General features: G+C 43.5%; 1 protein-coding gene across 1 annotated transcript in view; it reads left to right on the top strand.

The window, feature by feature from the left end:
* cpne4a (copine IVa) overlaps positions 1-25502 on the top strand; it is a gene marked incomplete at its 3' end in the record, with an annotated part of 167664 nt that overhangs the window by 99252 nt on the left and 42910 nt on the right. The window contains exons 8-9 of the mRNA XM_084052790.1: positions 10194-10292; positions 21629-21715. Coding sequence (XP_083908916.1) covers positions 10194-10292; positions 21629-21715 — 186 coding nt within the window. The remainder of the gene's footprint in view (positions 1-10193; positions 10293-21628; positions 21716-25502) is intronic.

The raw sequence follows: 25502 nt of genomic DNA, 5'->3' as shown, positions 1-25502 counted from the left end.
CTATTTGAAAATAGCAGATCTACAAGCTCACAACGCGTCCAATGCGACACACTGTAAGCTTGTAGATCTGATATTTTCAAATACTGTAGCTAATGTGTAGGTTTCAGCTGGTTACACTGATTTTGATGCTAAACTAATTTTGCTGTGGACCCTCTGGAACCCCCCCAAGGACCCCTGGGGGTCCCCAGACCCCAGTTTGACAACCACTGCTCTAGAGCATTTTATAAACAACTGGGAAGGGCCATGGGCAGTCCTTTCATGAGGAGGAGAAGGGACTAGGACAGGTGGGTGGTCTTGTAGGAGGAGGCGGAGGGACTGGTTCAGGTGGGAGGTGCTAAGGTGAGAACCAGGTATACTTAATGAACTGGAGACGGGTCTACATAAAAACATAATTTTAACACTTTCTCTACACTTTTTGAACGAAATCTTCCTCCTAGCATAATCATAATACCTGATGATCATTGTTACGGCCACTACACTTGGCTCGAACACCAGTGACCATAACATAATAATAGGACACAAATCAGGTCTCAATTGCAATGAAATTTATTTTATATTCAGAAATAAACATGTGCAATGGGTTCATGTGAGCAACCAGGTCACTAAATATACCAGGAGGGTAGAGGTATAAAACATTAACCAAAACAAAGACCTAAATAAATGTCCTAACCAAACGAAAGTAGTAATGGGCTGGCCAAACTAAAAAGTGGGGAGTCTGGTGAGCCAGGCAATATGTGCCCGTCGTCTCACCAGACTCCCATAAACTACCAAAACATACAAAAAGCTAAACTAACCAGAAACCGAAAATCATAACAAACAATACTTACAACCAGCCCATTGGAACTGAAATAAAAAACTACAACTAATCAAATGCAAGAGATCAAATATACAGGTGTGCTCTGCTGGGGTGCTGGGGAGATAATGTGAGCTGGCAACAGCTCCTCTTATAGCCTACGCCCTAATCGCATATGAAGCACAGCTGGGAAAAGGGAGGGGCAGCCAGAGCACTCCCATGTGAGTGACAGGTGTCTAGCCAGTCCAGTGCAGCAAAGCCAGCAAGGCAGGGTAGACACTACAGTACACACAGGACAAATAAGCATTAGTGAACACATAAACAAAGAAAGACTATAAACTGAGGAGTGAATATGTGCTAGCACATAACAATCATGTTTTAGGGGTGGAAAAATCACGGCACCCCGTCTTTAACAGATTAAATGTAAGAGAAAGAAATATGCTTTGTCAGTCCCTTCACGTATACTGTATGCCAGTCGTCAATTCCCATGAGCAACTTCAGATCGATTGGTCAGCCCACTGAGGAGAACAGTGGATGCAGACAGAATGACAGTGAACAGAGTGACAGACAGACAGACTTTTTCTCCATTTTATAGCAGGGTTTTAGAGCAGGATAAAGTGAATATGTGGAAATGAACAGAGTGATTGGATGTCATCGTTTTGATGACTATTTGGGCAGTTTTTAGCTTATTAAATAATTTTTGTAACCCTTTTTTTCACCCGGTGCCAATTTGCTAAGTGATCCTGGGCACTACACTCCCCCCACCAGCCTAGGGAGGCCAGGTGCCGAGCTCATGCCTCCTTCAATGCATGAGAGCCAACTGACCTTCTTATCACCTGACAGGAGGGAGGTTCCCTGGTAGGACGTAACGTGTGGAAGGAACACGTTATTCCAACCAGTTCCTTTCCCCTCCATCAGGCGCCCCGGCTGACCAGGGGGAGGCAGTATAGTGACCAGGATTACTACATGTTTTTGTGAGGGTATTAACTACCCTAGGAGACACGGGGAGAACATGCAAACTCCACACAGAGTAGTGGAGTTTGCATGTTTTTAGCTTATTTAGATATGAGCTCTATTTAGATAGGAGACAGGAAGCTGAGGGCAGAGAGAGAGAAGGACAGGATTATTTGGTCAGATACCAGAACTCCACTCCTCTCTCTCCCTCTCTCTCTCTCTCTCTCTCTCTCTCTCTCTCTCTCCCATCTCTCTGTGATGGGTCCCAATCGGAGGCAGAGGTCAGCAGAGATGAGGTCACACACAGGATGGCCTTCTATTCTGGGAAATGATCGGCCGGAAAACAGGAAATGGGAACAGAGAGATTAGAAATAGGTCATTTGCACACACACACACACACACACACACACACACACACACACACACACACACACACACACACACACACACACACACACACACACACACACACACACAGTCGTTTACAGCGGACCTCCCCTCAAATTAAGGAGAAAAGACAGAGAAATTGATACTAAGCCAGTGGGTCTCAACCTGTGCGCCGGGGCCCACCGGTCGGCCGCGAGGGTATTGCAAGTTGGCCCCTGAAGTAATTGGCAAAACACTGAGATGTTTATGATAATATGACATTAATATTAAAACGTCTATTATCATGTTATGTATTATTACGTTAGTTACATTGATCCACGGTGGAACACAATCCATTGATTGATCATAAACAAACATCTGATCAGCCCCCTGACGGACCCAACTAACCACCACGGCAGCCAATAGGCTTCCACTTAAACCCATTAAGACCGGGAACGCATCTGTGTCACTTTAGATTTCTTTGGCTATTCAAAAATAGCAGATCTACAAGCTCATAGTGCAGCACCGAGTGCCTTGTAGATCTGCTATTTTAGAAAAATAAAACATGAAAATGTGTGCAAATCTTTGAATAAATATATTTTTAAAGCGAACGTTTGTAACTCAAATCTTTGGTTCTGGGGGATTCTACAAATGTCTTCTAAATCCTAACAGTTTAAAAAATAAAATATGTATTGGCCGTGGACCCCCATCTCAAAATATTTTGTTCCAGGGACCACCAGAAATTGCAACAGAGCTAAAAATGTTATTTGCTAAAATAGCAGATATACAATTTCATAGTGCGGCACTCGGTGCCGCGCTTTGAGCTTGTAGATCTGCTATTTTTGAATAGCCAAAGTGTAAAATAATGCTTTTTAGCTCAAATAAAAAAATGACACAAATGCGTCCCAGGTCTTAATGGGTTAAAATATATATATATTCAAACATTAGCACCCCCAGGTGCCCCAGGGCACTGAAGCTCATTGTCTGAAAATTGTCTGCCGGTCGTTTAGAAATTGAGTTTTGACTGACCTTCATGAAATAAAATCCAGGATTTAAAACCGTGCAGTATAACCTCAGAATGGCTAAATAACAACATGCTGTAACTGTACGCCTACTGTAAACAAGGGGAAAAAAATCAAAGAATACATTTATTAATCAGATCACTTCATGAATTCATGAATTATAATTTCTATGTCAAAATCAGCAGGGGGAGGTGTGTAGAAACAGCTGTTTATGGCTTGCAGCTCTCTCTCTCTCTCCTCTCTCTCTTTCTCCATCTCTCTCTCTTCCATTGTTACTCTGTATGTCTACCAACATGTCTTGGTTCATTGTGTGTGTGTGTGTGTGTGTGTGTGTGTGTGTGTGTGTGTGTGTGTGTGTGTGTGTGTGTGTGTGTGTGTGTGTGTGTGTGTGTGTGTGTATGTGTGTGTGCACGCCTCCCTGCTGTTTCTGTATTCTCTCTCTCTCTCTCTCTCTCTCTCTCTCTCTCTCTCTCTCTCTCTCTCTCTCTCTCTCTCTCTCTCTCTCTCTCTCTCTGCAAACCCCAAGGAAAGGTTCCAGTGATAAATGGAAGCAATGAGGCATTAACTGCTGCCAGGGGCTGCTTTCTAGTAAACTACGTATTGTAACTTTATTGTAGCCTATAGGTCAGTATAATGTGCTGCTAAATGTTTACCCAAACCGACAGCTCTCTTAAATCATCTCACTCTCATGTTGAGAAATGGAGACATTCACATGTCTTTGAAGTTTCTGTCTCTACGGTACATGGTACTACATATGATAAGGAATTAAATTAATACTCGACCCTCAAAATTACTTCTTTTTCCCCCTATCAATTACTCGCCCCGTGAAGCGTTGAATTCATGGATATTTCTCTTTTAAATTTTCTCGCACTCTTCTACGGCAGGGGTCTTCAACAGGGGGTCCGGGACCCCCAGGGGGTCCTCAGAGTTACTACAGGGGGTCCGCCAAATCTTTGTGTGATAGGATGTTTTTTTTTTTCTTCACATTAACCACTTGAACCCTAGAATTCCTTTTCTGAAGGGAACGTTAGCCAAAAATAGCAGATCTACAAGCTCGCAACGCCTCGCAGCGCGAGGCGTTGCGAGCTTGTAGATCTGCTATTTTTGGCAAAGAGGTATTAGGTGTAGACTAGAGGGGGGGGAAAGAGCAGACCAAGTAAAAAAAGAAAGAGTTTAATCTGAAACACAATTTTATGCAATATAGAGGGGGTTCCTATGCTTCATCTCTCTCTCAGCTATAGGGGGTCCTTGGGCTGAAAAACGTTGAAGACCCCTGCTCTACATGGTGAATGAAGAATCCAAAAATGAATAAAATACATTGAAGAAAATAGGGGTCCAAGTTTAACAACACAGCAAAACTATATCAAAACTCCATTCATAAAGTCCAACACGACTCTCGTAGGAAAATCCAAGTGTGACTTGTCGTCAGTTCTTTCAAAACACCTGGTTTTTGCTCAAACGTTACTATTTAAAACTCTTCCGGTGTAAGCAGTGCATGGCACATGATAAATGGTGCATTTATATAAATGTTAAATGGTGCATTTATATAGCGCTTTTATCCAAAGCGCTTTACATAGATTGTGCATTACATTCACCCATTCACACACACATTCATAGACCGATGGCGGAGGGAACCATGCAAGGCACCAACCTGCTCATTGGGAGCAATTAGGGGTTCAGCGTCTTGCTCAAGGACACTTCGACACTGACTCGGGGGGGAGCCGGGGATCGAACTGGGAACCTTGTGGTTTCCATCCAGCCGCTCTCTACCCTGCACTCTACCCCTGAGCCACTGCCGCCCCTCACGATCCATATGATAGCATAAATAATGTCACATGGTACTGTACATACAGTATGATATTCCATTTATATCTGCTTTAATGATGAAGGATAGTAGAACATTTTCATAGATCAGCGATTTCCAACCTGTGGGCCGGGGGGGGGGGCGGGGGGGGGGGGGGGGGGCTTTTGGGTCGTCGGGATATTGCAAGTATGGCCCCTCAAATAATTGGCAAAACTACGATTTTATTGATAATATAATATTAATACAAAAAAAGTAATGTGATATAATGTCATGGTATTCTTTCTTTAAAGAGAAGAAAGAGTCGCCGCACACTTTGTAGCTGCCGCCGCCAATTATTTATTGAGGACAAGAGAATCTTCCTGAAGAAGGAAGCTTTGCCATCCGACACGTTGGCTTTTGGTTTTTATTGTTCTCTTGTCTTCAGTAAATAATTGGTATCGTCAGCTACGAGTGTGCAGCAACGCTTTGATTTCTGTAGTGCAGTGCAGTGGTTCTCAAAGTGGGGTCCGCGGACCCCCAGGGGTCCTTGAGGGAGTCCCAGGGGGTCCCCAGCTAAATGATGGATAGTTAAGGAACCAAATGGACCATTATGGGTCTGTAACTCAGAGAGTGTACAAATGGACCCAAATGGACCCATCCATTTGGGTCCATTTGTACACTCTCTGAGTTACATTAACATTGGTTTTACAATATAAATTGGGGACCCAGACTTATAAATGGCATTAAATGGGGGTCCGTAGCCCTAATGCATGTCAAACTGGGGGGTCCTTGAAATTAAAATGGTTGGAAATCACTGCTAGAGCCGTAAACAATCTTCTCTTATGGGGGTCCTGGGCATATCTTTTCAAATGGGGGTCCGCGGGCTAATAAGTGTCAAATTGGGGGTCCTTGACGTGAAAAAGTTTGAGAACCACTGCTTCAGTGTTTGTACCATTGCCCGGCACCTCTTAAGGACTTGTTTTAATTTGATTGTTAAGTGAGATTTTTTGGACCCCAGGAAGAGTATAGCCTTCACTGTAGTGAGGAGGACTAATGGGGGTCTGTAATAAACAATGAACAATAAACTGGTGTGTGTTGCAAAACCTTGCTAAGTGAGGTCAGATGGGCAGTGAAAAGACCTTTACACCAGTGTTGATTTCGTCGACTAAAACTATGACGAAAAATGATCGTCAACTACTTTTTTTCACTGACGAAAACTAAATACAAACTAAATGAAAACTAATTTTGTGTTTGGTTGGGCTCGGGTGTTGCGCTCTGAAAATAGCAGATCTACAAGCTCACAACACGTCGCACTGCGACGCGTTGTGAGCTTGTAGATCTGCTATTTTCAGAGCGCAACCAAGTGTAAAATCTACCATTATGACGCCATCAAGGCACCACCAAAATACATTTTAGTCGACTACATCAACTGTAGATTTAGTCGACTATAATCTTATGATATTTAGTCGACTAAAACTAGACCAACAGTAACACATTTCAGATGACTGAAATATGACTAAAACTAAATGGATTTGATTCAAAAGACTATGACTAAAACTAAATCAAAATGTGCTGTCAAAATCAACACTACTTTACACAAACACTGTTAATCTTATGTTGTATTTTATTTTTTATAATGTCATATGTATTTTCATGTTTTTATATTGTATGTAGTATCATCTTCTGTCTATCTACACACACACACACACACATACACACACACACACACACACACACACACACACACACACACACACACACACACACACACACACACACACACACACACACTCACGTGCGCACGCACGGCAAACACGTCTGAGTATCCGCTCTGAGTTAATTGGACAGCTTGCTCACTTGACTCCAGTAACCTTAATGAGCAAACTGTCCAGTTGTCTGTCCCTGGTGAGAGGCTCTGTGGCCTGCACGCCCTGCTCGCTGTAACAACACATTACACGCTCAAATGGTGTTCCACTAGCTGGACATTCCGCTTATTTATTTATTACTAAACTGAGAATAGGGAATGGCAAATTTAAAGGTAGGTCAGGTGTCACACTCATTTCTGGTCAAGGGTCTGCTTGGGCGAAATGCACCTTGATCAGTTGTGGCAGCGCAAACACACACACACACACACACACACACACACACACACACACACACACACACACACACACACACATACACACACACACACACACACACACACACACACACACACACACACACACACACACACACACACACACACACACACACACACACACACACACACACACACACACTGTATTTTTTTTTTTCTTTCGGGCTCTGAGACTCAGAGTAGAACCGTTGCTCGTTCACGTGGAAAGTAGCCAGTTAACCCATTAAGACCTGAGGCCGATTCTACAAATGTCTTCTATATCCTAACAGTTTTCTGAAACACTTATGTAGCTATAATATCAGTGGTTCTCAAACTTTTTCATGGCAAGGATCCCCAAAATGATATGTATTTGGCCGCGGACCCGCATCTCAAAATATTTAGTCCCAAGGACCCCCAGAAGCAAAGATTTGAGTTACAAATGTTCGCTTTAAAAATATATATATTCAAAGATTTGCACGAATGTTCATGATTTTTCAAAAATAGCATATCTATAAGCGCTATGAGCCTCTTATGCCGTGCTACTGACACTATTTAGTTGGGAGTGTCTGCCCCCAACACTCGTGCCAAAATGAATGAATGATGTATTATTTGTTTATTTATAGATAATAGCATCATTAATTTTGGATTCACCTGAGACTACTTCTGTGGTGAGACTACTTCTGTGGTGAGACTACTTCTGTGGTGAGACTACTTCTGTGGTGAGACTACTTCTGTGGTTTTGTGTTTGAGTTCCAACAGCCCACAGAATAGGCTTACGCTATTAGAAGTGCTGCCAAAAAGACTACTAAAATGAATGTTATCAATCATTAGTAGACTACTGGAGAACTGGACTGCCCTAGCGTGGCTCGAATCTGGCATAGAGGGGGCGGGTTTAACATCTCCGCAGAGAGAATGCGTGTGATCCCATTGGTTCACCGATCTGTCCGTCAGCACCCCGCCCCGTCAACACAACATTTGGAGCGACGCCCACTGCACTCTGGTTGGTTGGGGAAACGAAACACTTCCCATGCCCGGAACACCGACTTGCTGGTCCAGGCTTTTATTTTTGAGCAAAACAAAAAAATTAAAAGCCTGGAGATCGAGGTTACTGGAGAACTAACTCCACACATTGATTGGCAACGACTCAGCATAGCTGAAGTTTAAACCTGTACACTAGGTTGTATAGTGAGGTGGTGAGGTCATACGAACAGTGAGGTCATATGAACAGTGAGGTCATATGAACAGTGAGGTCATACCGAACAGTGAGGTCGCACCGAAACAGTGAGGTCGCACCTAAACGCTGGTGTTGTACGGCAATGCTGAGGTCATACTGAAACACTGAGGATATAACAACATATATTTCTCTGTGCCATTTCTATAGGAAATTGGAATAAGGAAAATTATACCCACCCTAAAAGGTCATGATGCATGTTCGCCATTTCGGAAAAAAGCCCCAAAATCAATTGTTTGGCATGGGAATCCCCTGGTGCTTAAGGGGGGGGGGCCTCTGACCTACAGAGGTCTCAAACCTCCAGGTGCCAATCTGGTCATTTGGCTGTGGGCCTCTGACCATAAGAGGCCTCACCCTCAGGTGTTTTTTACATGGTTCGTTGAGAACGAATTCTCTTTTTCAGGAACGCCCTGCTTCTACACCCACACCCACACACACACACACACACACACACACACACACACACACACACACACACACACACACACACACACACACACACACACACACACACACACACACACACACACACACACCCACCCACACACACACACACACACACACACACACACACACTAGAACCTGGGAGCTGCCCAGTACAACCACAGTCTTCTACTGTTGGCCACTGAGCAGTTGGGGGTTCAGTGCCTTGCTCAAGGGCACTTCAGCGGTGTTGGGGGTGGGGTGGGCGGTGGCCAGGGGGCACAATAATATTACACAGTATTATATAATATGAATGTATACAGGACAGCGTTGAAGAAGAGCTGAGCAGATTGAATGTTTAAAAATCAATAGGTTTCAGGTTTCATTTATTATAATTGGTGAAGGTTCGCAGGGCGGTCTCATCACACCTTCTACTCAGTGATGGAAGATAGGAAGAGGTACACACACAACACCAATTCAAATTTCCCCACATTTTCCCATTGACTGGTTGATAAATGGTGCTGTATAGTTACATAATGTCATTGTTAAGGTGTGAGAGAGTTGGTCCCAAATGCAGCTAATTCTTTTTCAATAGGCTTTTTCTGCCTTTATTAGATAGTGTACATAGTATACAGGAAATGGGGAGAGAGAGATGGAGAGTGACACGCAGCAAAGTTGGTCGGGATCGGGATTCGAACTCGCGACACACTGTCAGGCTGCATCACGCTACCCTAGCGGTGCGGGCTCCAAATGCGTATTTTAATGGTAGCACACATTCCAAAAAGGGTCAGGCAAAAAGACAGGCAGAAGATCAGAACTACAGGTTCAGAGGAATGCTCCGAAAACACAAGAACTATTATACCGGAAGGCAAAAGCCTAGTTCATACCAAAGAGTTGCAACGCGAAGAAACTGTTTTAGAACTTTAAAGAGAGAAAAATAGGTCGACTGATGCTGGCTGATTGAGTCCCAAGAGATTCAATTTGGGGAAACACTAGCAACATGTTGCAACACAGTCCTGATCACACAAACAAGTTGCTCACATAAAGCATCAACTTGTCATCCTCACACGCACACACATATGCACGAACGCACGTGTGCGCGCGCACACACACACACACACACACACACACACACACACACACACACACACACACACACACACACACACACACACACACACACACACACACACACACACACACACACACACACACACACACGCAAGGAAGCAAGGATTTTGAAGTATTGAGTATTTAAATTTGGCTAGAGAGACATGAAAGAAAGACAACAGAGGCAACAGCTACTTTAAGGGAAAACTGTCAAAACGGGAAACAGCAGATCATCACTACAAGTTAAAAAATAAGGAACAGACGTCACACATCGTGACATGGGGATAGATACATAACATGAACCTACGGAATGTAAAATAAAAGGAGAAATGAAGTTTAACCCCTGTCTGTCTGTCTGTCTGTCTGTCTGTCTGTCTGTCTGTCTCTGTCAGTGTACAGTGTGGGACTGGGACTCCAATGGGAAACATGACTACATCGGTGAATTCGAGGCAACCTTCAAAGAGATGAAAGGAGCAATGGAGGGAAGACAGGTATGATGTTTTCCAGTTTTGTTTTGCGTGTGGTGTGTGTGCGTATACGTGCGTGCATGCATGCACATGTGTCCATGAGTGTGTGTGTGTGTGTGTGTGTGTGTGTGTGTGTGTGTGTGTGTGTGTGTGTGTGTGCGTGCGTGCGTGCGTGCGTGCGTGCGTGCGTGCGTGCGTGCGTGCGTGCGTGCGTGCGTGCGTGCGTGTGTGTGTGTGAAGTGTTAATGTTGATAAAGGATTATTTAAGTCATGACAACGACTTTTTATAGAAGTAACACCGGCACACAAAACCCCACTGGGTTACACAAAGGAGGGTGTGCAACATGCAAGTACCTGTGTCGGCCCTAACCAAATTACACACACACACACACACACACACACACACACACACACACACACACACACACACACACACACACACACACACACACACACACACACCAAATAAATGATGTAACATGCCACATAGCCCATTGATCCTCACTCCAACACATTCCCCACAGCAAATAACAACACAATAACACAAAGACAGGACAACAATAATGTGTGTGTGTCCCTGAGGCGTGCTGGGAACCTCTCCTCAGCTGGATACACAGGCCCCACCCGCCCCGATACTGCACCCATGGGTGCCATGCCATTATTCCGACAGCCCATTATTCCGACTGGGGTGTGGGAAATTATGAGAGGACACCGTTCCCTTACGGGTCCATTTGGTTCCATTTGTATACGCTCTCAGAGTAATGAGAGCCCTTGAAATTAAAACATTAAAAAACGTTTGAGAACCACTGCAGTAACCAGAGTTGTAAAGTAACTAAGTACATTTACTCAAGTACTGTACTTAACACATCGGGTGCCAAACACGGTCTGAACCGTGTGTTTACATAGTGGCGGCTCCGAAGCTTCGATGCCGAACACGGTCTGAACCGTGATTTCAGTCTTTTTGTTTTTTTCGTTTTTTCTCCGCGCGGGCGGGGCTAGAGCAGCTCTGGGAGCACCCATTGTAATCCTGCGAAGGAACTGCCAGATCGCTCACCGGAAACACATTTTTTTCCCCCATCCGCTTCCTGTCTATTTCCTACTTTGAAACGCCTATATCTCCGAATCTCTTTCCTGTGGGGAAAAACGGTCATGCGCGATGCGCGATCCCCCCCCCGTTGTAACCCGCGAGGGAAATGTTATGGTTCCAGGCAGTAGCCAGGTTCATGGCAGAACATGAATCGATGCTTTTTTTTGCGTGGATTTGCTTGTAACGCACGCGGAAACGTTAAACAGCAAAGCGCAGTCAATGGGGAGAATGCTGGCACCCACGGTAAGTTGTTATGAAAAAATGCTGGCACCCGATGTGTTAAGTACAATTTTGAGGTACTTTGCCTTTGCTGGAGTATTTCCAATTTTCTGTACTTTAACTTTTACTCTACTATACATCTCAAAGGCAAATATTGTACTTTTACTCCACTACAATGAACAAAACTTTAGTCACTAATTACTTTGCAGATATAAGTTATTACATTATAAAACACATACATTAACCACTTTAGCCCTATTTTATACCTAGGCTATTCGAAAATCGATCTGCTATTTTCAAACATTTTTTGTACTTTTACTTTCGGTACTTTAAGTACATTTTGATACCAATACTTATGTACTTTTACTCAAGTAAATGTTGAATGCCATGAGGCCGAGCGAGTCGCTGTGCCGAGCGTTGCGAAGTCTGCTTCAGCTGAGTAACTCAGCCGAATCGTAACACCCCCCCCCCCCCCCCCCCCAGTCAACCCCATTTTCAGGAAATGACTCAAATCTTTACTTCTGTTGGTCCCTGGAACAAATTATTTTGAGATGGGGGTCCACAGCCAAATACATACTGTATACATTTTGGGGTCCTTGACATGAACATTTTTGAGCACCACTGACATTGTAACATACGTTTAAAAAACAAAACAGTTCGGATTTAGAAGACATTTTGTAGAATCGGCCTCATGTCTTAATGGTTTTAAGGGCTCTGGGAATGTCCCCCATCGCTCCAACAGATCCAGTCCAATGCTGGCATCCTGGATGTTGGCCAGCCTGAACTCACTCACTTCCTCTGTAGTGTTAATACTGTACCCAGTGGCATCTCTTCCAGCACGCACACACACACACGCACACGCACACGCACACGCACACGCACACGCACACGCACACACACACACACACACACACACACACACAAATGCCAGACCGACTCACCTCAAAGGAGGGTGTTCACAACACAAGTGCCCGTGTTGGCCATGTTTCCTAGCAATATTATGCACACACCAAATAAATGATGTAACATAAAGCCCACATAAAACATTAATCCCCCCCTCTCCAACACATTCCCCATGGCCAGTAACAACACAATAACACAGCAATAAAACAACATTACAGCGTCGGGCGCGTCTCCAAGGCATGCTGAGACTCTCTCCTCGGCCAGTCCAACAGCCCGCGACGCTACGGCATAGACGTGGGTTTCCTCTGAGGACTCCCTGCTGTGTTGGATGGGTCTGCCGGCCGGATGGAGAATGGCCGCCGCGCTCCACCGGGAGAGACACAACATAAAAGCCGCGTGGAGGAATAACGGAATACAAATGAGAATGAATTGGACCCAGCAGGAGAGTCTCCATGCATGTGCCCGTGTCCCCCCCTGTGGAGAGGGGCTAATGCGGGAAACGTGTTCCTGTTGAAAGTATAGGACAGGGGGGCTTGCTGTTTCATTTGGTCTCTATTACAGCCGTCTTACTCTAGCCCCATTATGAACCTCTCCCTCCGCTCCCTCTTAACTTTTTAGAACGGGGCGAAACAACCGTTTAAATCGCTTATTTAGTCGAGCCGGGAGCAGTACTGGCGCCTGACGTAGGGTTTTTTTGCGGGTTGAATGGTAAACATGGCCACTGGCTGGCTGACTAAATAAGCGATTTAAACGGTTGTTTAGCCCGGTTCTAATAAGTAAAGGTTCCGGAAAATCCTCAAACATCTGTAAAATTAGGCGACTACCTTTCGTTTTTGGATACGATGTGGCAAAAAAGGTAATCCACGGACCCTTTGCCGGTGTTCAACCGATTCCAGTAGCCAGCTTTGTGGAACCTTATCTCGGAGCTGTATAGCGGAGGGAGAGGTTTGTAATGGGGCTATCTTACTCATTAGTTCATATCAAATGCATGAACTCTGCATAAACCCCCCAAAAACAATTCATTTTTATTTGAGGATAAATCACTTGAGATGCATCATTTCGTTTTTAAAGCGATCCTCAGGCGCAATACTCTACACTGGCTCCCCGTAGCGACTCGCATCCAGTTTAAAACCCTGGTGCTAGCCTATAGGGCAGTGAAAGGAACAGCTCCTTCTTACCTCCGGGCTATGGTCGATGCTTACACCCCTACCCGACCACTTCGGTCTGCCGCCAAGGGCCGACTGGTTGCCTCGTCACTCAGTGGTCCTTCTGGCCGATCTACACGGTCACAGCTTTTTTCTGTTCTGTTCCCACAGTGGTGGAATGAACTCCCCACTGATGTCAGGACAGCAGAGTCACTGCCCATCTTTCGCCGCAGGCTGAAAACCCACCTCTTCAGGAAACACTATCCTTCCTCTTCGCCTCTTCTTAACTAGTTGTACAAACTCTTGTTTTATTTTATTGGATCTTGTTTATTCGATACACTTATTTGTTTTAGCTCTTGCTCATTTGATTTTCCTATTTTGTCTCATCTGTTTATGAAAGTAGGTAGCTGATATATTGCACTTTTACTTTAGCGCTAGGTATACTCTTAGTTGCTTGTTTTAGAAGAGAATGCACTTAATACTTATGGTGATTAGTAGTTTCATTCCCTACCTATGTTGAATGCACTTATTGTAAGTCGCTTTGGATAAAAGCGTCTGCTAAATGACCGTAATGTAATGTAATGATAATAATAATATTCATAATAATCATACTAATCATAATAATAAACAATCCAACAGCAAAACATTTATTGAAAATAAATTAAATAAATTCACAAGGATATCAACCAGAAAACATGATGTCAAAATACAGTCAACTTATGAACTAAAAATGAAGTAAATATTGTCAAAAACAAGAAAAGGTACATTTGTGGTAAGCAAGATTATTTCACCTTGTTTGCCATTTTATCTTCAATTGTATTTTTATTATCTTCACTCCCTGTTTCATTCCCAAATGAGCCAACTGCTCTTCAGGGGATACATTAAGTTTATGTGATCTTATCCTAATGTTTCAGTGTGGGCGCTATCAGTAATAGACATCTGCTCCCAATAACAATACAGACACTAACATTGATGATCTTCTGGCTAACAAAGGCTTGGTATCTCAAGAGGGGGATATTCACGTGTTCATGGCTTCTGTCAGTAGTCCTCCCATGTTGCATTTAAAATATAGATCAAGTAAATAAGACATAAGATGATGTAACAGTAATGAAAACATAATGTGTTAATTGGCAGAAGGACCCATTAGGCAGTTAGAAAGGAAGTTTCAGATGCTGTCACAATTTGAAAGTGGCTGCATAGCCACAATGCCACTGGCAATATATTGCATTTACATACTCTATCATACGGATCAGTTAGAATAACATTATATAGCCTATTTGTGAGTGACACACACACACACACACACACACACACACACACACACACACACACACACACACACACACACACACACACACACACACACACACACACACGTTACGCCCTAGTACGTTATAAATACATGTTGCGTGTCCAGCTCATTAGGTGTTACAGTACAACACATTGCATTACCACAAATCAAATTATACAAGGTGCAGAAAAAATATGTGAATGCAGAAAGAAAACAAAAGGCTCTAATGACCCGAAACAGCAGAAGCTATAAGACCTTAGGCTTAGGCTATAATAATAAAAAAGGATGTTATTGAAGATTTGAATAGTGACATACTGTACAGTAACACAGTGGTTCTCAAATGTCTTTGTGCCAAGGACCCCTAAATTGATAATATATTTGGCCGCGGACCCCCACCTGAAAACATGTTGTGCCAGGGACCCCCAGAAGCAAAGATTTGAGTTCAAAATGTTCACCTTTAAAAAAAAAAAAGATTTAAAGACTTGCACACATTTCCGAGATTTTTCAAAAATAGCAGATCTACAAGCTCATAGCGCGGCACTCGGCGCCGCGCTATGAGCTTGTAGATCTGCTATTTTTGAATAGCCAGAGTATAAAACATGGATAAAGGGGTTAAAATGATTGACGCTTTATTGACTAATTTTGCTGGGGACCCCCTGGTACCCCCGCCAAGGACCCCTGGGGGTCCCCGGACCCCACTTTGAGAACCAATGCAGTAACAAACCAAAGGATGGTGCGTTAATTAGTTGTTCGGATGCCATGTTCAGCTAAATAAACCGGGTTGGACTTGAGTCTTCATTGGCTGTCAAACAGGCCAGGCTAATTACACCACAGAGCCCCCTCTCTGAATACACACTTGGGGAGCTTTGACCCCACTACCTTAGCACCACCCACCTGTCCTAGTCCCTCCTCCTCCTCATGCCCACACCTGTTGTGTTATGATAATGAGGGGGAGGGTATATTTTTACTATGTCACTAAAGCGCTGTTTTTCTATTGGCACGTTTGACCCTCAAGGTTTCAGCCTCCAGGTAGAATCACAAAATAGTCAGAGAAGACATAAAACACCATAAAAACACCACCAGGGGGGCTTAATGAAGTTCTATCAACCTCATAGACACATGAAAAACAGAAAAAGTGCAAAACCATGGCACGACCTCTTTAATTACTAGTTGCTTTGTAGATTTAGATTATTATTATCACTAACCACTTCAGCCCTACTTTGGCTATTTGAACATAGCCGATCTACAAGCTCACAAGTGAGCTTGTAGATGTGCTATTTTCAAGGGATTTTATACATTTGGAAACTTGCGACATTCTGCATAATGAGTATTGAGTACTTTTACTTTTGTTACTCTAAGCATATTTTGTTATTTTACTCCAGACTTTTATACCAGAGTATTTCTACATGGTGGTATTGATACTTTAACTCAAGTAAAACATTTGAGTACTTCTTCCACCACTTCAGCCACTTCATCCATGGGGGATCCCGAGGCGCTCCAAGGTTATATAATCCCCCATCTGGTCCTTGGTTTGCCCCGGGGCCAACTCCCAGTGGGACCTCCCCAGCCCGTACCACTTTAACTGGCTCCTTTCCAAGTGAAGGAGCAGCGGCTCTACTCCGAGTCTCTCCCAGAGGGCTCACCCCGTCTGAGAAAACTCTTTTCTGCCGCTGGTATTTTATTATTTCGGTCACGACCCCACTCTTACGAAGGTACAAATATTATGACAAATGTAATTATTCAACAGACAAAAGTAGATGCAGAAAGAAAGCAAAAGGCTCTAATGACAGAAACAGCAGAAGCTACAGACCTTAGGCGACAGTCAGCCATGTATGTGATAAAACAGGACAACTAGAAAATAGAATGGTGACATACTGCACAGTAACACACCAAAGGATGGTGTGTTAATTAGAGTTGTTTGGATGCCATGTTTAGCTAAATAATCCAGGTTGAACATTGGCTGTCAAACAGGCTCAGGCTAATTACATCACAGCAGCCCCCTCTGAAGATAAACCCTGTGGGGAGCTCTGACCCCCAGGCTGCTGCAACACTTTTAAAGGGTACTCCCACAACTAATTGGCTCTTTCATGGAATTTAGGAGTGGAGAGATGAAGGTATTGGGCTGCTCGGGGGCAGTGAGGCATGCTGGGTAGAATTCCACCGACACTACAGACTGTTGGTGCTCACACAGTTTTTGTCTTGTTTAAAGATATATATATCTATATTTTGGTCATTTCTGCTTTATTTCTGATTGCGACGGAGAGAGACAGGAAAGGCAGGAGAAAGAGGGCATTGGATTCGAACCCAGGCCAGCTGTGGGAGGGACACTTCAGAAACCCGCCTACCAGTGACATCATCGTTAGGCAGATATTTTTTTCCAACAAGATTAAACTTTTTTATTTAGATTTGTTTAATGCGAGAACATTGGCTTCCATTATAGCATGCTAACTTTCCAGGAATAGAAAGCCTGCAGTTTCTATTAGATTGGATTCCCCATTGATGATGTCACTGGTAGGTGGGTTTCTGAACTGTCCACAGGCCTCCTCTGAGACAAAGACTTGACCACATTATAATGAGCATTAGTTAGGAGTATTATGTTTTAGAGACATATATCTATATAGAATTATATAGAGATAAGTCCTTTAAGCCTGTAAGTGTTCCAGGTATGCGGGGCACAACACTTGAAAGCAGACTTTCCAAACTCAGTGGAGAGACAGCGGAATCTCAAGCATCAAACAGTCCTGAGAGCGTTTATTTCTAGCCTGGTAAACCATCGCGGTTGCATGAATTCACATATCATGTGTCTTCTGTCTTCTGCAGAAGACACATGCAAAAGAGAATTTAAATAAGAAGGTAAACTATAAATAAATAAGAACCAACACTGATCGGTCCTAGTCGCAAGGGAGGGTCAACCGACCTTATTATATAGTTTGCAGTGATGGGTGTCAGCTGTCGCCTGTTATAAAACCAAAGTTTTAAGTAGCTGATGCATTTCTGTATATAATGTCCACACGCACACGCACACGCACACGCACACACACACACACACACACACACACACACACACACACACACACACACGCACACGCACACGCACACGCACGCACACGCGCATACGCACACCAACACACACACACACGCACGCACGCACGCACACACACACACACACACACACACACACACACACACACACACACACACACACACACACACACACACACACACACACACACACACACGCACACACACGATCACGCAGTACACCTCGACACACATCTGGCACATTGCATATTACGACTGCACATACATTCACGATGCACTCATACATAAACATACATGCAAATAGATACGCATACACGCAGTGCACATGTTCACAGATGGATAATATTTAGAAGTAGGAGCCATGCACACAACACCCTCAAGCACCTCACAGTTTGCTATAATGTAAACATAAGTAACAAAAAAAAAAGAATATTATATATTACAGGTCGAACGCAGGTATCCTCCTATAATTCTACAAACCTCTGTGGTGGTGAGGCCAACATGTGTTCTGCCCGGTTCTCCTCAGTGGCTGGAGCAATCAGGGACGTGCACAGATAGACTTTAGGTGGTGCTAGAGCACCTGCCCTTTGCCCTCTTGACCAGAAGTGCCCTTTTGAAAAAAGGGCACAGCAGGGGTCTTCAACAGAGGGTCCGGGGGTCCGGGACCCCTAGGGGGTCCTCAGAGTTACTACAGGGGGTCCGCCAAATCTTTATGTGATATGATTTTTCTTTTTTACCATAACCACTCGAAACCTAGCATCCCTTTTCTGAGGAGAACTTTAGCCAAAAATAGCCGATCTACAAGCCCACAACGCCTCGCAGCGCGAGGCGTTGTGGGCTTGTAGATCGGCTATTTTTGGCAAAGAGGTATAGGTGTAGAGGGAAAAAAGAGCAGTACACACAAAAAAAGTATAATTTACTTGAGCACCTGCCCCTCAAAATGTCTGTGCACGCCACTGGGAGCAATTGATCTGAATTTGCACACAGCCATTGACCATTACCACATGCACGGAACAGCGGAGCCCGTTTTTCGATTTCGCCAAATCTCAGCTGTTTATTAGTGTTTTTGTGTAAAAGAATGTCGCCGTGGTTACGTCTGCCCAGCTGTGGGATGGCCCCGCGAGCTATGGGACGAACTGCCTCCAAGGGTTGCCAGATCATGTGCGCATATCCCCCCACGGGTATGACTAGTATTAGATAATTTAGCAGCAATGGGGAATGTGCAAGAAGCAGAACGCATACACATCAAATATGAACATTTTGCATTTAACACTTTGAGCAGCCGCTATAGGGTATTCTTACACATAGAATGCAGTTTTTGTTTTATTTAGTTTTTAGTTTTTGTTGTTGTTTTTGTTTCTGTTGTTTCGCCCTTGTCCTCATTCCACGCTCTGACAGCCTCACGGGAAACAAAAAGACTACTTTCGGAGCCTTGAGCTATTTCTCTTAAGCTTCTTATTACTATGCTGCTATTCTTAATTATATCTTTGCTACAATGATGAGGAAACAAAAACTAATAATTTTACTCTTGCATTTGTACTATGAGACAAATGCAAGAGATTCAACAATGCAAATGTTGAATCTTGAGCCCCTGAGACTGTGTGTGTTTTGTTTTGAACGGATCAAGTCGCTGTGTCATACATATAAAAATAAGCAAATGAATTCAGTGACCAAGACAAAATACTATTCTAAGAAGTGAGAGAGAGCCCCCCTTGCCCCCTTGCCCCACCTACACCCCCGTGGATGTGAGCAGTGTTGTAGTCATTTACCAAACAACATTGTCTTCCTTGGGCAATAAATCAAACAGCCAGACATCCTATCTCGGCTCCGCAGGGCGTCTAGCTCCCTCAACCAGCTAATTATCCCTCAGCTAGTTCTATTGTTGTTGGATCGTATTGTTATGTTCATTCCTTTGTTATTAAATATGCTTTCATTCCAAGCTCTGGAGACATGATGACTGTTTTCAGGCAATGCAATGTCAGATAATTTAGACGTTTTCTTTTTTTTTTACTTGGAGAAATTTGTTTTGCAAGGAGCTGGTTATGTCCTGTCTAGTGTTGATTTTGACAGCAAATTTTGATTCAGTTTTAGTCATAGTCTTTTGAATCAAATTCCATTTAGTTTTACTGTTAGTCTAGTTTTAGTCGACTAAATATCATAAGTTTATAGTCGATTAAATCTACAATTGATTTAGTCGACTAAGATGTATTGTGGCGGTGCCTTGATGGCGTCGTAATGGTAGATTTTACACTTGGTTGTGTGCTGAAAATAGCCGATCTACAAGCTTGTAGATCGGCTATGTTCAGCACGCAACACCCGAGTGCAACCAAACACAAAATGAGTCTTTTAGTTCTACTGGATCTCTTCTCCACTACAGTCCCTCACTAACATTTTTGTCTAGTTTTTATTTGTTTTAGTTTTTATTTAGTTTTCGTCAGTGAAAAAAGGTAGTTGATGAACATTTTTCGTCATAGTTTTAGTCAACGAAATCAACACTGATTTGTACAAAGTCATATTTTACATGCAATCTAATCGTCGTTAAAACACTTTCAACCTGCCGTGCCTGTTGTTGGACACGTCATTATACGCCCCAAAAAATCAAGAATGTCCAAATATTTTAACATTTTCTAAATGTTCAAAGATAAACAAAAATTCAAAAGCAAAAATAGTCACGTCTCATCGTTATTTCCGCTATTCGTCGTAAGACAAAGTACAGGCCTTATGTGGTTAACAGTATTCCAGGTCCGTTTAAGAGTATTACAGTACAAAAGCTATTACTGTTTACCATTCCTTGCATCTCTTGCAACAGTCTATACAGTATTTTTGTATTATTTTCCAGAAGAATTTGAACACCAGCAGATGAAGCCGACATGCAGTGCTATAGTATATGAGAACACATGTGGGGACATGCTACTCTGTATAGACACCATGTGGTCTGGGGTCTGCATGAGTGGTCTCAGTTGCCATGGTAACACATGGAATATTCGGGCATATTCATGACTAAGTTATGAATATGGAAGATAAGCAGCCAAGGAGAAATTAATTATTTTGTTGGTCTTGAGTAACAATGACTAATCCGTTTTTGATTGCCAGGTATTAACATCCAAATCCTCCTCAGAGTGCCAGCGTTTCTACCGTGTCTTGGCGATGTTTAGACGGCTGCAGAAGCCACAACGAGGACTCGGATGTAAACAAAAGTTGTCCGGGCGATGGGGTAGGGTCCCGTGACTCCCGTCTATCGACTGGAACAATAACATTTGTACCGCGATCCTCCATTTTAGAGCGATCGCCCGTGGAAAATGGCTGGTTTTCACCACACAAAAAAAGATATAGAAGTGTTTTCTTCAAGATTCTATCATTGGAGCGGATGGACGTCCTGTTTTTTGGGATGACTTCACATCCCTCCATATCTTTTTACAGTGTCCGAGGCATGTTTTCAAATAATTGTAGTGGAGTAAAAGTACAATATTTGCCTCTGAGTAAAAGTATTGGAAATTGGAAATACTCAAGTAAAGCACACATACCTCAAAATTGTACTTAAGTACGGTGCTTAGTTACTTCACACCACTGCCAAACGGCCTTTCACTTCTTGGGACAAAATGTGACCAAAGGTACCCCCCCTTCCAGTCAAAGTTTGACATTTGGTCAAATCTGTTTTTTTCTGCCCGGACAGGTCCAGTGGCCGTGTATAAACTCCAAATACAAAGTTAAGAAGAAGAACTACAAGAACTCCGGGATCGTCATTCTAAACCAGTGCAAGGTGAGTCCTCTGTCCATCTTCACTCGTCTGCTCATGTCTACTGTTTCCATGTCTACTCTCTGGGGAGAGAGGGGAGCAGAGAGGGAGAGGGGGAGGGAAGGAGAGGGGGAGAGGGGGAGGGAAGCAGAGAGGGAGTGGGGGAGGGAAGCAGAGAGGGGGAGGGAAAGAGGGGGGAGGGAGAGAGAGAGAGAGAGCCTATTTCATCCATGCAATAACCCGACCAAGGTGTGTAGTACCTACACCAGAACACGTTGATCAGCACTACACACACCGACAACACAGAGCAAGCCGGTAACGAGGTGTGGACCAGGTGTGCCGTGCCATGTAATATCAAGCTTGTATAACATCAACTTTATTTAGTGTTCATATGCGGAAATGTTCCATCAAAATAACACGATAGACCAAAGCCCAGCCCACAATTACCAAATAACACACACACACACACACACACACACACACACACACACACACACACGCACACGCACACACACACGTGCGCAAAAAGCAATTTAGACCGACTGTTATGAGGTTATGAGTGTGCGTTTCCTAGCGGCAGTGGCTCGGGAGGTAGAGCGGCCTTCTGGGAGCCCGGAAGGTTCCGGGTGCGCGTGGAAGAGTCCTTGAGACAGACACTGATCCCATAACGGTTGGTTGGTGCCTTGCATGGTTGCCTCCGCCGCCCGTCGGTGTGTGAATGTGTGCCATATTAGCATACAATGCGTATAACGGCGTATCTCTGCCTGCGGCGTGTGGGATTGGGTGAAGGTGAAGTACATTGGAAAGTGTTTTTGAATGGTTGGAAAGACTATATAACCCATTCAAACCGAGAACGCATCTGTGTAACCACTTTAACCATGTTATGCTTTGAATATTCAAAAAATAGCAGATCTGCTATTTTTTGAAAAATCTTGAAAACGTTTGCGAATCTTTGAATATATATCTTTTTTCAAGCGAACATCTTTAACTCAAATCTTTGCTTCTGGGGGTCCCTGCAATAAAAATATTTTCAGATAGGGGAGGGGGGTCCATGACGGAATACATATCATTTTGGGAGGTCCTTGACATGAAAAAGGTTTTAAGCACCACTTATATTATAGCAATATACGTTTTTTCCCCAAAACTGATTTAGAAAACATTTGTAGAATTCCCAGAAGCAAAGATTTTGAGTTAAAGATTTTCACGATTTAAAAAGAAAATAGCAGATCTACAAGCTCATAGCGCGGCACTCGGTGCCGTGCTATGAGCTTGTATATCTGCTATTTTTGAATAGCCCATAAGTATAAGATAATGGTTAAAGTGGTTCAAATCTAAAATGACACAGGTGCTTTCCCGGTCTTAATGGGATAAATGCAGTCCATTATGTGGAAGTCCCAGCTGGATGCATATAGGAAGCGGGGAAACGAAGGACCATGATGGCTGCATGACATTTTAGCAGGAGGACACCCTTCGCATGTTCGAGCGTTCTGAAATTGAACCGGGCTGTCTCTAGCTCTAACAGGAAGATTGATGGGAGAGAATGAATCAGAATTGATGTCAGGCCTATGGAACCTCTCTGTGGTTCATTAATAATAATAACAATGGTTGTAAATTGTTATTTTTGACAGTGACCTTCCAGAGCTATACAGGATGCTCTCTACAGAAATAGGTGTGCTCAGCAGAGGGCCAACCTCCACCAGGAGGCATGCCCTAATAATAGCAATGCTGGCTGTGAAATTAACACCTAGAGCTGGGGGTGCCAAGCTCGTTATATTATGGCATGGGCCAGAACGGGGGAAAATGTGACTTCATGGACGGACCTTATTGTGCATGTGTGAACGTGTGGGTAGCCTACACACACTTTCTTCCCCCGAACCTGCTGCCATGTGTGGCAACAACATATTTAAAACAACATGTGTGTGCAGGCATCGCATTTTGCTGCTCTGTCAGTAGCCCTATAAACGTCAAGTTTTGACATGACGGGACGCCATGGCGACATCTAGGGATGGGTATCGTTAGGATTTTTACGAGTCCGGTTCCGGTTCCGGTTCTGCTTATCGGATCCGGTTCCTATCGGTTCCATATTTCGGTTCCAAAATGGTAAAAAAATAAGAGGTCAAATGTTTATTTAATAGAAATGTACCGAATGGAAAATTCTTGGTCGAAACGAATACCGAATACAGGAAACACTTGGCCGAAACCGAATAGCCGGAAATTATTAATTAAAAAAATATATATGTACATTTCTTTTAAAGTTTTTTGTACCATTGCTGCCATGGCTGTGCCTCTGTTGTAGAGCTACATGATTATGGCAAAACTTATCATAACTATAATGGGTCCATATTGAGATCAGTTATTTAAAACATTTATTTATTGTGTAGAATTATTGATTTACTATTGTATAGTATTAAAATACAATATGCCTCAAAGCATTACCCTGCCATATTCAAGAAATTAAAACAAATATTGAATAGCCTAGCAAAAGGCATTATAATGTCTGCATTTGCATTATTGCACACACAGCCAAAATGCATTAATAATATTAGGTCTGCCATTCCTTCCTTTTGAAGAAGTCACTTTCAGTTTCACACACACACACACACACACACACACACACACACACACACACACACACACACACACACACACACACACACACACACACACACACACACACACACACACACACAATCAAACAGAAGCGTTCACAGCTGGTGTTAATTATTTAGCCCTGTGCGAGTTCTTAACTAGCGCTGGTTTTCCAACTAACGTTACACCCTCTGATATGTGGATTCTAGTTTTCAAGTTGACAACAGCAAATCTTGGTTACAAAGTTTGCAGGGCAGGTTATTCCTTTCCTTACTACTTCAGTTCAGATGGTGGTGAGTGAGTGAGGGGAGGGGGGGCGATGCGGGGAGGAATGAGGCTGGGCTGAGTGCGCCCGTAGAGAAGCAGCAGTGTCTACTCTTCCATACGGAGAGACGCTACTGATCTATACTTCTCCATACATAGGTGTTTTACCGGATTTGTGATTTTTGCTCAGATTGTGCTGTTTGTGTAGGACTTCTAACGCCTTTGTTTGAACGGCTTTTAGCGCATCTAGGAACCGATATGCAGAACCGAAATTACATATTTTGTTTGGGTACCCGGTACCGACAATTTCTTTATCGGTTCCGTACCGGAACCGTATTTCGGTACCCAACCCTAGCGACATCGCATGTTGACAAAACTATGCCTAAACCTAACTCTAATCTCACAAAACTATGCCTAAACATAATCCTAACTATAACCTCACAAAAACTATGTAGAGAGAGAGAAAACAAATCGTACCCAAGGTAGGATCCGATCACGGTAGGTTAAGGTTACAAGTCAAACGTTACTACCAAGTAAGCCACCGAGGCAGCTATCCAAATCTCCGATTCGAGTAGTAGTTGAAGCAAAGATAAAGATAGCAAGGATTCAACAGTGATGTCACTATAGGAAGTAGCACGGACAAAGCTGTTTATAAACCTCAGTGACATCACTGACTAATCCATGGTATCTTCATGTGACCGACTTAACTTTTCTCTGCTCTGTGGAAAATCCTGGCGGCGCCAGGTTATAGATTCACGACGGGGAAAACTTGGACTTCCCGCCCGCGTTCTCGCGGACCGGTGGTACATGCCGGTCCGTGGACCGGTGGTTGGGAACCCTGGGCCCTGACCTAGAGGATACACAGGCTGGTGTTTGGATCAGATAGAGGATACACAGGCTGGTGTTTGGATCATACAGAGGATACACAGGCTGGTGTTTGGATCATACAGAGGATACA

The sequence above is a fragment of the Gymnoscopelus microlampas genome (genome assembly GCF_963454915.1).
Source record: "Gymnoscopelus microlampas genome assembly, chromosome: 3".
NCBI lineage: Eukaryota > Metazoa > Chordata > Actinopteri > Myctophiformes > Myctophidae > Gymnoscopelus > Gymnoscopelus microlampas.
Note: the sequence above shows the minus strand (reverse complement) of the source record. Positions and strands in the feature narration are given on the sequence as shown.